This window comes from Rhinopithecus roxellana, chromosome 7 (assembly GCF_007565055.1).
Source record: "Rhinopithecus roxellana isolate Shanxi Qingling chromosome 7, ASM756505v1, whole genome shotgun sequence".
Lineage (NCBI taxonomy): Eukaryota > Metazoa > Chordata > Mammalia > Primates > Cercopithecidae > Rhinopithecus > Rhinopithecus roxellana.
Window position 1 is genome coordinate 81,311,475 of NC_044555.1, and position 12,246 is coordinate 81,323,720.

A 12,246-nucleotide genomic window follows, 5' to 3' on the forward strand; every position below is an offset into this window, starting at 1 on the left:
AAATAAACAAATGCTAAACAGATTCAGTGAGAAGCCTGTAAATCGGAGAGGGGAAAGAAAACAAAAGAGCCCCCCTGGAGGGCACTATCCACTGGATGGTGGAAAGTACAATGTACTTTAAATGTAAGGATATCTTCCTTACCAAGAATTTAAAAGGCTTTAACAAATCATGTTATTTCATTTTATCCTTTATTAGTGACATAAAGAGGCAGTGGAGTCAATCTCTAGTGTACAAAGGAAATGTATTGAAATGTAAGCAGGGGATGTTATCTACTTTTCACATCACTGTGTCTCTAGTGTCTAGAAAAATGTCTTGCACACAGTATGTGCTCGATAAATATGTTTGGAAGAAGAAAGAAAGAGAAAGAGGGAGGGAGGAATGGAAGGAATAAAGGAATTTATTTAACATTATTCACAAATCGGGGCAGAGTCAAGAAAAAAAGCAGGAGTTTTCCAAACCAGTGGTTTAATCATGTCTAATACCATCTTTAAAAAAAAAAAAACTTTTATTTTAGGTTCAGGAGTATGTGTGCAGGTTTGTTACATAAGTAAACTCATCTTACAGGGTTTGTTGTACAGATTATTTCATCACTGATCTAATACCATCTTAAGAAACAGTCATCAACCATTTTTACCTGCTGTCAGGGAATATTTTAAAATAATAAAATATCTGTTCATTGACTTGAATTAATGATATTTTAAAATTAGGAAGCAGGTGTGGTTACTGTTAACTACCTTTGTTACTCTCTTCATGGGAGGATGCTGCTACTGGTCTGTAAGCCACTAGGACTATGCTTACAGTAACTATTTGCAACATGATGACAGGCTTTACGCTGGCCTGCTCCCAGGCCCTTGTGGGGTCACCAAGGATCTGGAACCAGAGATCAAGGTAAAGTGAATTGTCTACTCAAGGATGGAGCTCATGACCTTGATCTCATTGACCAAATGCTCCAGACAGAGGAGCTGATCTTTATGTTTAGTTATGTCACAAATAACTAAAATTAGAGGAGAGAATACATGGAAGAGAAGAAGGTATTAGGCTTTATTTGTCCTCCTTTTATGAGGAAGAAGCAAAAGCCATGGCATCCTCACTGAAGAAATTCGATCTCCTGAACATTTGTCATGTTCCATCAAGTCCAAGCCATATAAAAGGAAATGGGATGCCTCAGGCAGAAATGTTGAAGGATAGCACAGATTTAAGGGGATGTTACAGGGGAAATTCACGCTTCAGCAGGATGAACAAAATGTTTCAATCCCTTCCAATGTTGATATTAAACCACCTGTTCTTTAAGAATTCAAAAATTTAAAGCTATACTTTGCTTTGCATAGTATTATGGAAAAGGCTTCAGATTAAGGCTCTTGTTTTGGTTCGGCCACTGCATTGCATTTTGACTTCAGGCTACTTTCCCTCTCTTGTCTTCAGTTTACTCCTCTATAGAATGGTTTTTAGAATCTATTCCAACTCTAAAGTTTTGGGAAGTTTTTACCTACAACCAGAGGGGTCTAGTTAGAATGCTGACACTAATCGGACAAGCCATTTCGGTTCTGTGACACTGTTTCATCATCTTTAAGAAAAAAAAACAACTTCTGTTAGATGTTTCACAGGATCCCAAGTCCATTCATTCAGTTACCTCTCTTATTCCCTTTTCAATAATACAAAACTGAAAGTTGACATGTTCTGATATATACTTAAAATTTTTCACCAGTAGTAATTTCCAGTTACCCATAAATACCTTATACCTTATGCGGCAAAAAGTAAATATTTCCTACATAAGATAATAGATACCTTTGCCCGTATCAGATTAAAGAACCTCCAAAACAAGCCATGAGAAAATGTCCATACCATTGTCTTCTTGAAAATCAGGTGACAGAAGACCAATGGATTTTAAATGCTTAGGTGTGGCTGCAGAAAGTGACATGATTTCCCCAACAGCTTCATGGAATCCTTCATTAGCTCCATTTCTTAGCAGAAAAGGTTGTGCAGCATATGCCATATCATATTGGATATGCCCCATCTCATGATGAGCTGTCAGGAAGTCATCCATTGTCACCTTTGTGCACATAATGATCCTGCATGAAAATGGACAAGATGAAAATGAATCTCACTGACTTTCATTTAACAATTACAGTGGAGTTGTATGGGGTTTTGGTAGCATGAATCATCTTTCCAAGATTTATTCACCAGTGAATCTTGACTACCCACCTTTTATGTCCTAGAAACAGTACTAGTTGCTCAATATAAAGCAATAGGCATGGCTGAATCCTGTTCTCTTGCTCATAGACTACGAGGAAGACAGATAAGCAGAGTTCTCTGCTATAAGAACTCTGAGGCAAGTACTCTATAAATGATCAGTACACACAGCCTTGAGCATAAAAATGAGTGAACATAGGCACAGTCCTCTAGAAGCACCAAGAAGGGCATGACTGAAGATGCAATGAGCAATATGGACCTTAATCAATGTGCAGGAGTTTGTCCGGTAGAAGGCACAGAGGTTGACGTTCCTAGTGCTCAATGAGAAAGCCTTAGGGGCAGAGGGGTGGAAACGTGGCATTCAGGACGCTGCAAGCTATTTGCTATTGCCAGGATAGAGAAATAGTAGAAGGAGCTGCAAATTGAAACTTGGGAATCATTAGCATGTAAGCTGGGAAGTAGATATGATGGGCCATGGAGCACGGATAGAGTGCAAGAAAAGAGGACCAAAGATAAACCTATAGAAGGTCCAAGTACCTAAGGAGTGGGGAGAGGAAGATTATTCAGGGGAGATGGAGAAAGTACAATCAGAGAGGTTCAAGGAAATCTGGAAAAGAATGACAATGTGGAAGTTGGTAAAAAAAAAAAAAAAAAAAAAATAGCATTTGAAAGACAACTCGTAAATCTTGTCTAATGCTGCTATAGCCCAATGGGATAAGAACTGCATTTGGCAATGAGATGGTGGTCCTTTTTAACTTAGCAAGAGCATTTTCATTCAGGTGGGTGTAGGGGTCATATTTCAGTAGATTCCCAAATTTATTTCATACCACTTGGATCATGTCACCACCCCGTCCAATATCCTGTGAGGCCTCCTCATTGCTCGAGAATAGACTCAGCCACCTTTTATACACCAATATGACCCTGTAAACCAAAAACTATTTGAGATAGGTCTCAATCAATTCACAAGTTTATTTTGCCAAGGTTAAGAACATGCCCAGAAGAAAAGAACACAGAATTTATAGAAACAGTCTGTGGTTTGTGCCTTTCTCCAAAAATAATTTTGAGGGCTTCAATATTTATAGGAGAAAAGTGAGCTGGAGGGGATAATGGGAGGGCATGGTAATCCACACATTGCAAGAGAAAGGGGGAAGGTAAGGAAATATTCAATTATGTATTCATCTTATGCTCAGTAAATCTACTTTCCTTTCACAACCCCAACCTACTTTTTTAATTTGGTTTCTCTCTATTCTCCTCTGAAATAATTATAAAAATAACTACTATATATTTACCGCCTACTGTACGTAAGATTTTGCTCTTGAAAACTTACTTATACCTTCTCATTTTTAAGCCTCACTGGTATCAGTAAACTATGGCCTGCTGGCCAGCCATCTGTTTTTATAAATAAATTTTTATTGGCACACAGCCACATCCATTTGTTTGTGTATTGTCTATGGCTGCTTTCATGTCACAAGGGCAGAGCTGAGTAGTTGCAACAGAGATCTGCAAAGCTTAAACTATTTACTATCTGGCCCTTTACAGAAAAGGATTGTAGATCCATTCCCTACCCTAGTCAATGCTGGTGGGCGCCTGCTGAGACTTTATCCACCATCCCCTAGCTGCCTGAGTCACAGCTGATAAGGGCCAACAGCTGCTCCCTTCACTGCCTTTGACCAAATGGGGGTTATGCTCCCCCACACTCTGGGGCAGTCCACAGTCAAAGACTGCCTAATACAAAAGGCTAGTCCCCTTGTCTTGAGGTGTGGCCTAGTCTGTGGCTCAAGTTATGCTCCACAGAGCTTCATGGGATAAGGCTGAGGCCAAGTTTCCAGTAAAGACCATATCCTTACTTACCACCCTCCTTTGTCCCAGCCTGCTTCCCTCATTCCCCTCTGCCTCAGAGCTCTCCTCAATGAAGCATTTGTGAAACGATCTCCTTTTCAAGCTAGGGAATCCAACCTAAGGCTCTCACAAACCTGCAACCTGGGAGTTACTATCCTACTTTATAAAATAAGGAAACTGAAACCAAAGAAAGTTAAATACCTTGTCCAAGGTTGCATAGTCATTAAGTGACACACCTAGGATTCCGAAGCCTGTGCTCATTCTGCCACGTTACACAAACTCTCCTTAACTTACTTCTCATTCTAGCCTAACTTGCTGACTTAAATACACAGGTTGGGTCCTGCCACTCTGTATTTGATCCTGCTGTTCTCACAGCTTGGGTCCTCCTCCTGACTCTGTGTATCTGAATCCTTCTTGACTTTCCAAACCTAATTCAAATCCCACTTGTAAAGCACGGTCTGATCCTATCTCCTATTGCAAGTGTGGTCAGTTTTCTTCTGATTCTCCATAGGGCATGCCCTGTGTCTCTCTTACGACATGTACCACTTTCTCCCTTCCATCCAAACTTATTTATTCACCTATTCTGTCTCACTCACAAGAGTGAAACATGGAGGGGAAGATCAATGTGTGATTCACATGTCCATCTTACAAAAATCTTAGCACCAAATCTTTCCTGATATGGATGCAACCATCCCCATTACCATACAATGTCAATGGATGCATAATATTTCAAAGAAAGCAGATGGTCTAAAGGTTCAAGTCAGAGACTGTTGGCAATCCTCTTTTCCTGGGAAAACCCAAATGTGCTGTCCTGGACTCCCAGCCTTAGTTCAAGGAGAGTTAACTTATCTTTTCTGTGCTCAGAAAAGCAGAGAAAGAATTCAAGTTAAACTTCAGCCTGCCTCTGTTGTCTCCCATTTAGTATCAGTTGTGTAAGTATCAGCCCCACTACCTGAAGTCGCCCTTCCCCAGGTCCCAAGCTGTGGGGTGGCAGACTACTTTCTGAACATTTCCTGGATCAGTTAGCATGGAATTTTCCCAGAATCCTCGAGTCATATTAGGAAGACCAATAGATACAAAGAACTTCTCGGCCTCCTTGAATATTCTCTGTGCATTCCAGGCCTGGGAAAAGAGAACAGTATTAATTCCAGCATCAAAACAACCACATTCTTAAATTGAATAAGCCAGGCACAGAAAAACAAACACCACATGTTCTCACTTATGCGCGGAATCTAAAACAATGGAACTGGTAGAAGCAGAGAGTAGAATGGTGGTTACAGAGGCTATGGGGTGGGGGCAATGGGGAGATGATGGTCAAAGCGTACAAAGTCTCAAACAGGATGAATAAGTTGGTTTTATTTTTTTGAGATCTATTGCACAGCATAGTAAATATAGTTAATAATAGAACATTGTACATTTTGAAATTGCTAAGAGAGTAAATTTCAAATGTTCTCACTGCACAAAAAGTATGTTAAGTAACTGATATGTTAATTAGCTTTATTTAACTATTTTTCATTGTATTCATAAATCATGAAATCACCTTGTACCCCATAAATATATAAATTGACAATAATAAATTGTCAATTTACAATAAAATTTTAAAATGGAAAAAGTGCTAATGTAATTTTTAAAATAGCAGCATTATTTCTGTTGGATATATACACTGGCATAACCTTTCCAAAAGGCAATTTGATAACACACATGGATATCATTTGAAATTTTTTTCTTTGTCTCAGTAATGCTGTCTCTAAGGAACTTACCTAAAAAGTTATCAGAAATTAGATTCAACAATTACACTGAGAATTATTTTTAATAGAGAAAAAAGTTGAAATGACCATCAGAATGGTTAAATAATGATACCTTTGAAAAACAGAATAATGTGCAGCCACCCAAATTATGTTTATGAAAAATGTTTTGGTTTATATCCAAAAGACAGGCAATAACAAATGCTGGTGAGGGTGTGGAGAAAAGGGAACCCTCCTACGCTGTTGGTAGGAATGTAAGTTAGTACAACCACTATGGAAAACAGTTTGGAGGTTCCTCAAAAAAGTAAAAATAGAGCTACCATATGATCCAACAATCCCACTGCTGAGTATATACCCAAAAGAAAGGAAATCAGTATTTTGAAGAGAGATGTTTGTTGCACTATTTGCATGTTTGTTGCAGCACTATTCACAATAGCCAAGATTTGGAAACAACCTAAGTGTCCATCAACAGATGAATGGATAGAGAAAATGTGGTACATAAACACAATGGAGTACTATTCAGCCATAAAAAAAATGAAATCCTGTCATTTGCAACAACATAGATGGAACTGAAGGTCATTATATTAAGTGAAATAAGCCAGGCACAGAAAGACAAACATTACATGTTCTTACTTATTTGTGGGATCTAAAAAACCAAAAGAATTGAACTCATGGACATACAGAGTGGAAGGATGGTTACCAGAGGCTGGAAAGAGTAGTGGGAAGGTGGCAGGGACAGGTTAGGATGGTTAATTGGTACAAAAAAATAGAAAGAATGAGGCTGTGTGTGGTGGCTCAGCACTTTGGGAGGCCAAGACGGGCAGATTGCTTGACACCAGGAGTTCGAGACCAACCCAGCCAACATGGCAAAACCCTGTCTCTACTAAAGATACAAAAATTAGCCAGGCGTGGAGGGGCACACCTCTAATCCCACCTACTTGGGAGGCTGAGGTGGGAGAATTGCTTGAACCCAGGAGGTAGAGGTTGCAGTGAGCTGAGACCGTGCTACTGCACTCCAGCCTGGGTGACAGAGTGAGATCCTGTCAAAATAAAGTCTACTATTTGATAGCACAACAGGGTGACTATAGTTAATAATAATTTAATTGTACATTTAAAAATAACTAAAAGAGTATAATTGGATCATTTGTAACTCAAAGGAAAAATGCTTAAGGGGGTGGATGCCCCCATTCCCCATGATATGATTATTATATGTTGCATGCCTGTATCAAAACATCTCATGTATCCCACATACCTAGTATGTATCCATAAAATTTTTCAATCTGAGAATTTTAATTGATATTATAAAATACAATTTAATAGTAAGTAAAAAAGTAGAATATATGAGCGACTTAATGAGGTAGTACATGAAAATGTTAACAGTAGACTGAGTATGATTATTGATAATGTTTTCTTGGTTTTATTTTTTATATTCCAAGTAGAAACACAACTTTCCTACTCAAGCCAACAATCGTTGATTGATCTCCTTCAAGGGGAAAGGCCCTGTATTAGACTTGGTGGAAGACATAAACTATAAGGTGGATCTGAAGGCATAGGCTTTTGGAATCAAAAAGGCCCAGATGTGGCCTAGCAGCCAATGGGTAGTTGGGCCTTGGCTTCATGATCTGTATGAAGTTCAAATTTTCACAATGTTCTGGGACTAAAAAGAGGCAGCAGTAGGCATCTGCCACCCAGAAAACTCTTCTGGGAACAAGTCTCAGGAGCTGGCCAAGCCTGCTTAGGAGGAAAGGCCTACATTAGGTGAGCTAAGTTTGTGTAATTGGCAGCTAGTCTATGAATCACTTTTAGTAACAGAAAACTTCCTCTGATCCCAAAGACCAGTCAAGTCTGGTTTTTCTCCTTTGCCAGCCCTGGGAATAAGAAAGAGGATATGAGCCTATAGATGGTTTAAAAATTAAGGACTTATTGTCAGGCAATTGGTATTGATGAGTATGACATTCTTAAGTAGAATGAACCTATACCAAAACAGTGTCGATTAGGAAATACAGTTAACATCTGTTGAATGAACAATGAATGAATGAATAGAAAACCAGGCTGAAATTATTAGGAGTTCTGAGTTCAATCCTTAGTTGCCAATGACTGACTGTCTTTGTGACTTTGGGCAAATCATTTACCTGAGCCTCAGTTTCCTCACCTATAGCATGGAGCTGTCACAATACCTATCCTGAGTCTTAGAGATGACAATAGAAGAGATGAGTGTGAAAACCCTTTAGAAAGACTAAAAATCTACATCCAGATGGCCCTATCCTGCTGTTCAACTTCAAAGTGGAGCTAGAACAGCTACAAGAGTTTAGAGGCCCTTGCAGCTTCACTTTTTATTCTGCAGTGGACTTTTCCCAGGAGTATGTTATGTATGTGAAGATGTTCATTGCATTGCTTCTTACAGATTTAAAACTATTAACAAGCAAAGGTTCAGCAATGCACAAATAGCAAATTATGGTGCAATTATCTGAAGAAATTTCATAAGGCAAATAGAAGTATCATTAGGTATTCTACTCAGAAATGTAGAATTTTAGTCGAATGAACAAAAATACATAATTTATAACTATAATATCATTTCATCAACAGAAGGGAACACAGAGAATTTTTTTTTTTTTTTTTTTATTTATTTTTATTTTTTTAGATGGAGTCTCACTCTGTCGCCCAGGCTGGAGTGCAGTGGTGTGATCTCGGCTCACTGCAACCTCCGCCTCCCGAGTTCAAGTGATTCTCCTGCCTCAGCCTCCTAAATAGCTGGGACTACAGGTGCACACCACTATGCCCAGCTAATTTTTATTTTATTTGATTTTTTATTTTTAGTAGAGACGGGGTTTCACCATGTTGGCCAGGCTGGTGTCCAGCTCCTGACCTCGTGATCCACCCGCCTCAGCCTCCCAAAGTGCTGGGATTACAGGTGTGAGCCACCGCGCCTGGCCTGAGAATTTTTTAATTTAAATTATTTAAATTTTAAATTCAGGGAATTCACGTGCAGGTTTGTTACAAGGGTATATTGCATGATACTGACGTTTGGGCTTCTATTGGTCCTATCAACCAGATATGAACATAGTACTCAATAGGAAGGTTTTCAGCCCTTGCTGCTCTTCTCTCCCTCCCTCCTTTTGGAGTCCCCAGTGTCTATTGTTCCCATCTTTATGTCTGTATATACCCAAGGTCAGCTTATAAGTGAGAACATGTGATACTTGGTTTTCTGTTTCTGCATTAATTTACTTAGGATGACAGTCTTCAGCTGCATCCATGTTGCTGCAAAAGACATAATTTCATTATTTTTATGACTGTATAGTATTCCATGGTATATATGTACCACATTTTCTTTATTTATTTCTTTAGGTTGATTCCATGTCTTTGCTATTGTGAATAGTGCTACAATAAACACCCGAGTGCAGGTGTCTTTTTGGTAGAACAATTTATTTTCCTTTGGGTATATACACAGTAACGGGATTGCTGGGTCGAATGGTAGTTCTATTTGTAGTCCTTTGAGAAATCTCCAAACTGCTTTCCATAGTGGATGATCTAATTTACATTCTCACCAACAGTGAGTAAGTGTTCCCTTTTCTCAGCAGCCTCACCAACATGTTATTTTTTTACTTTTTAATAGTGGCCACTCTCACTGGTGTGAGATGGTATCTCATTATGGGTTTTGATTTGCATTTCTCTGATGTTTTGAAAATATTTTCTCCCATTCTGTAGGTTGTCTGTTCACTGCATTCTGTAGGTTGTCTGTTTACTGCAATTCTGATTGTGCTTATTTGGATCTTCTCTCTTTCTCTGTTAATCTAGCTAGAGGTCTTTCCATCTTGTTTATCCTTTTAAAAAACTGAATTTTTATTTTGTTGAACCTTTGTATGAGTTTTTCAGTCTCAGTTTCATTAATTCTGCCCTGATTTTAGTTATCTCTTTTTTTCTAGCTTTGGAATTAGTTTGTTCTTGTTTTTCTAGTTCCTTTAAGTCTGGTGTTCTATTATTAATTTGGTATCTTTCTAGGTTCTTGATGTAGGCATTTAGCACTATAAACATTCCTCTTAACATTGCTTTTGCCACATCCCAGATATGTTGTTGGTATGCTGTGTCTCTGTTTCCATTTGTTTCAAATTGCTGTACAGCAGTTTTTTAGTTTAATTAGGTCTCACTTGTCAATTTTTGTTTCTGTTGCAATTGGTTTTGAAGACTTACAAATTCTTTGCCCATGCCAATGTCCAGAAGAGTTTTTCCTAGATTTTCTTCTGGGATTTTTATAGTTTGAAGTCTTGTATTTAGGTCTTTATTCCATCTTGAGTTAATTTTTGTATGTGATGATTGGTAGGGCTCTAGTTTCATTCTTCTGCATCATACTTCTATTTGCCTTATAAAATTTCTTCAGACAACTGCACCATAATTTACTGTTTATGCATTGCTGAACCTTTGCTTGTTAATAGTTTTAAATCTGTAAGAAGCAATGCAATGAACATTTGAGCATACGTAACATACTCCTGGGAAAAGTCCACTGCAGAATAAAAAGTGAAGCTGCATAACCATATATGGTTAGCCAGTTTTCCCAGCACCATTTATTGAATAGGGAGTCCTTTCCCCATTGCTTATTTTTGTTGACTTTGTCAAAGATCAGATGGCTGTAAGTGTGTGGCTTTATTTCTGGGTTCTCTATTCTGTTCCATTGGTCTATGTGTCTGTTTTTGTACTAGTACCATGCTGTTTGGGTTACTGTAGCCTTGTAGTATAGTTTGAAGTCAGGTAATGTGATGCCTCTGGCTTTGTTCTTTTTGCTTAGGATTGCTTTGGCAATTCAGGCTCTTTTTTGGTTCCATATGGATTTTTGAATAGCTTTTTCCAATTCTGTGAAAAATAATGATAACTTGATAAGAATAACATTGAATCTGTAGATTGCATTGAGCAGTATAGCCATTTTAATGATATTGATTCTTCCAAATCGATGAGCATGGGATATTTTTCCATTTGTTTTTGTCACCTATGATTTCTTTCAGCAGTTTTTTGTACTTCTCTTTGTAGAGATTTTTCATCTCTTTGATTAGATGTATTCATACATGTTTTAATTTTTGTGGCTATTGTAAATGAGATTGTGTTCTTGATTTGGCTCTCAGTTTTTGGTATATAGAAATGCTACTGATTTCTGTGCATTCATTGTTGTATGCCCCCGCTTACTGAAGTCATTTATCACATCTAGGAGTCTTTAAAGTTTTCTAGGTAAAGAATCATATCATCAGCAAAGAGAGCTAATTTGACTTCCTCTTTCCTTATTTGGATGATTTTTGTTTCTTTCTCTTAAATGATTGCTCTGGCTAGAACTTCCAGTACTATGTTGAATATGGGTGGTGAAGTGGGCATCCTTGACTTTTTCCAGTTCTCAAAGGGAATGGTTCTAGCTTCTGCTGATTCAGTATGATGTTGGCTGTGGGTTTATCATAGATGGCTCTTATTATTCTGAAGTATGTTCCTTCAGTGCCTAGTTTGTTGAGGATTTTTATTATGAAAGGATGTTAGATTTTATCAAATGCTTCTTCTGCATCTATTGAGATAATCATATGGTTTTTGCTTTTAATTATATTTATATGGTGAATCACATTTATTGATTTGCGTATATTGAACCAACATTGCATCCCAGGAATAAAGCCTTTTTGATTATGGTGAATTAACTTTTTGATGTACTGCTGGATTCAGTTTGCTAGTATTTTATTGAGGATTTTTGTGTCTATATTCATCAAATATATTGGCCTGTAGTTTGTTTTTCCATTATGTCTTTGCCAGATTTTGGTATCAGGATGATACTTGTCACATAGAAGAGTTAGGGAGGAAAACTTCCTCCTCAATTTTTTGAATAGTTTCAGTAGAATTAGTACCAGCTCTTCTTTTTACATCTGGTAGAATTCAGCTGTGAATCTATCTGGTCTGGGCCTTTTTTTGTTTTTTGTTTTGGTAGGTTTTTAAATTATTGATTCAATATCACAACTAATTATTGGTCTGTTCAGGGTTTCAATTTCTTCCTGATTCAGTCTTGGGAGGTTGTGTGTTTCCAGGAATTCATCTGTTTTCCCTAGATTTTCTAGTTCGTGTGCATAGAGGTGTTTGTAATAGTCTCTGAGGATCCTTTGTATTTCTGTGGGATCAGTTGCAATGTCACCTTTGTCATTTCTGATTGTGCTTATTTGGATCTTCTCTGTTTCTCTGTTAATCTAGCTAGAGGTCTTTCCATCTTGTTTATCCTTTTAAAAAACTGACTTTTCATTTTGTTGATCCTTTGTATGATTTTTTAGGTCTCAATTTCATTAATTCTGCCCTGATTTTAGTTATCTCTTTTTTTTCTAGCTTTGGAATTAGTTTGTTCTTGTTTTCCTAGTTCCTTAAAGTGTGGTGTTAGATTATTAATTTGATATCTTTCTAGGTTCTTGATGTAGGCATTTAGCACTATAAACATTCCTCTTAACATTGCTTTTGCCACATCCC

General features: G+C 37.8%; 1 protein-coding gene across 1 annotated transcript in view; it reads right to left on the reverse strand.

Annotated features, from left to right (window-relative positions):
- The window catches only part of ACE2 (angiotensin I converting enzyme 2), a 47,868-nt gene that overhangs the window by 15,932 nt on the left and 19,690 nt on the right, over positions 1-12,246 (reverse strand). The window contains exons 9-10 of the mRNA XM_010366065.2: positions 4,983-5,152; positions 1,844-2,070 (exon numbers count right to left, since the gene is read on the reverse strand). Coding sequence (XP_010364367.2) covers positions 1,844-2,070; positions 4,983-5,152 — 397 coding nt within the window. The remainder of the gene's footprint in view (positions 1-1,843; positions 2,071-4,982; positions 5,153-12,246) is intronic.